At 41.0% G+C, this 2,143-nt stretch overlaps 1 protein-coding gene across 1 annotated transcript; it reads left to right on the top strand.

The window, feature by feature from the left end:
- LOC111915701 (cytosolic sulfotransferase 5) lies at positions 1-1,813 on the top strand. Its single transcript, XM_023911333.3, has one exon. It carries the CDS (start codon positions 708-710, stop codon positions 1,719-1,721), a length of 1,014 nt encoding a protein of 337 aa, XP_023767101.1. The 5' UTR covers positions 1-707; the 3' UTR covers positions 1,722-1,813.
- The last annotated feature ends 330 nt before the right edge of the window (positions 1,814-2,143 follow it).

The raw sequence follows: 2,143 nt of genomic DNA on the forward strand, positions 1-2,143 counted from the left end.
CCCTTCCAGAAAGGGATTTGTTAGTTGGACACTTGAAGTATTTCATTACAATAGACAATTCAGTACATACAGAAGCAATCGAATCAAGAACATACATAAGAATTCTCGAATTTGTCAACACCTATCAAGATAGTGTAGTCTCCAGCTTCTGGTGGGGCTTTGAAGTAGAACACCATCTTCGCTGTCTCCGCTCTCCACAAAGGACACTCTTTTCTCTTTTCCTCTTTCTAGGGTTTATTTTGTCGATCAAAATTGAAAAGAATCAGACGAACTTTTTAGCGTGCATAGATCAACCAGCAGAGAGAGGTGGAGCAATTACTTGAATCGGTGGCTTTCTTGAGGAAGGGCAAGTGTTAGACAGGTGGCGTGGCGTAAAACCATTGGGGAACAGATGCGGTGGAGAAAGCCGATGACTTTCAAGAGTTTTAGCTGAAGCCGAAGACCTGAAGCCGGCTTTATGAAAAGGAAAGGAGAAGCCAAATCATTACAATTTACACCCTTGGTCCCTTGCCATAACTCCACTCATTTATCTACCGTTAAATACACAAAACACGTGGAGGGTATTTTGGTCTTCTCATTTCTACCCAAATAGGCAAATATCGAGTTTCATGGTGCCTTCTATTTATTAACGCGGTCTGCACTATGTGGTGTATTTAATTAGCGAAAGTGCCCAACACACACTACGATAACGATTGTCAATTTCTAATATGTCGATCTCTACATATCTCACAACAACACTAGAATCAAAACAAGATGCAGACTACAACAAGATCTGCGAGGAGCATAAACACCTAATAGAAGCAGTACCTAAAGGCAATGGATGGAGTGTGCAACACCTCTACAACTACAATGGCTTCTGGTTACACCCCAACTCCATCAAAAACAACTTGCTTCTTCACGCCTACTTCAAATCTCAACCCACCGACATCTTTTTAGCCTCCTTCATGAAGGCCGGAACCACCTGGCTCAAAGCCCTCATGTTCTCTACCATTAACCGCCACCGCTACAGCTTCTCCGACCACCCTTTACACCACCATGGCCCACACGCAAGTTTCCCTTACATTGACATAGAAACCTACCCTGCTATTTCCGACTTCACCCACTTGCCTGCTCCCCGAATGTTCGCAACCCATTACCCTCGCACCCTCTTACCGCCGTGCATTACCTCGTGCAAGATCGTCTACGTCTGTAGGGACCCAAAAGACGTTTTAGTTTCAAAATGGCATTTCATGAGCAATCACAGATCCAAAGATCTACCTCCCTTATCGTTGGATGAAGCGTTTGAGCTTTTCTGTCAAGGGATTTCGGACTACGGGCCATTTTGGGAACATGTTCTGTCATACTGGAGAGCGAGCCTGGAAACTCCGGACAAGATTCTGTTCTTGAAGTATGAGGAAATGAAGAAGCAGCCGGAGGTGGTGCTGAGGAAGTTGGCGGTGTTCATGGGGAAGCCATTCACGGCGGAGGAACTGGAGAAGAGTGTGGTGGAGAAAATTGTTGAGCTGTGTAGCTTCGAAACTTTGAGCAATCTTGAGGTGAACAAGAAAGGTGTTCAGAAGTTCGGTAAGTTTTTGGAGGTGGAGAATCGGCATTATTTCAGGAAAGGAGAAATTGGAGATTGGAAAAATCACTTGAGCGAGGAGATGAAACAACGCATCGATGGAATTACCAATGAGAAGTTGAAAGGTTCCGGATTGATCCTTGGAGTAAACAGTACCTGAGTCGATTAGTTAAAAATTTTGGATTTGTTCTTTCATATTGAAGTGATAGATGTTTTTTGTAAACATTGGAAAGAAATATATGTTGTTCCACATTGTAGATTTTTTTTTTTTTTTTTTTTTTTCTGTAAGAGTGTAAGCTACTGTTAAGCTTCGGGTAGGGTAGAATCAAAATGGGAGAAAATCAGAATCGAAACGAAATTTGCAAAATCCTAACTGAAAAACTGATTCGTTCTAATCGAACTAAAAAATATCTAAGAACATTATCATTTTTATTATTTGTTACTTGATTAATTAATGGTCTTAATTTGCACTTTTGATGACACTCAAATTAGTTGTATTGTAAAAGATAAATTTTTGTAGATATATTGTGAAACTAGAAAAAAAAATTCATTTGTCAGGTTATTATGGATTTTGTGTGCGTG

This window comes from Lactuca sativa, chromosome 1 (genome assembly GCF_002870075.4).
Source record: "Lactuca sativa cultivar Salinas chromosome 1, Lsat_Salinas_v11, whole genome shotgun sequence".
Taxonomy (NCBI): Eukaryota; Viridiplantae; Streptophyta; class Magnoliopsida; order Asterales; family Asteraceae; genus Lactuca; species Lactuca sativa.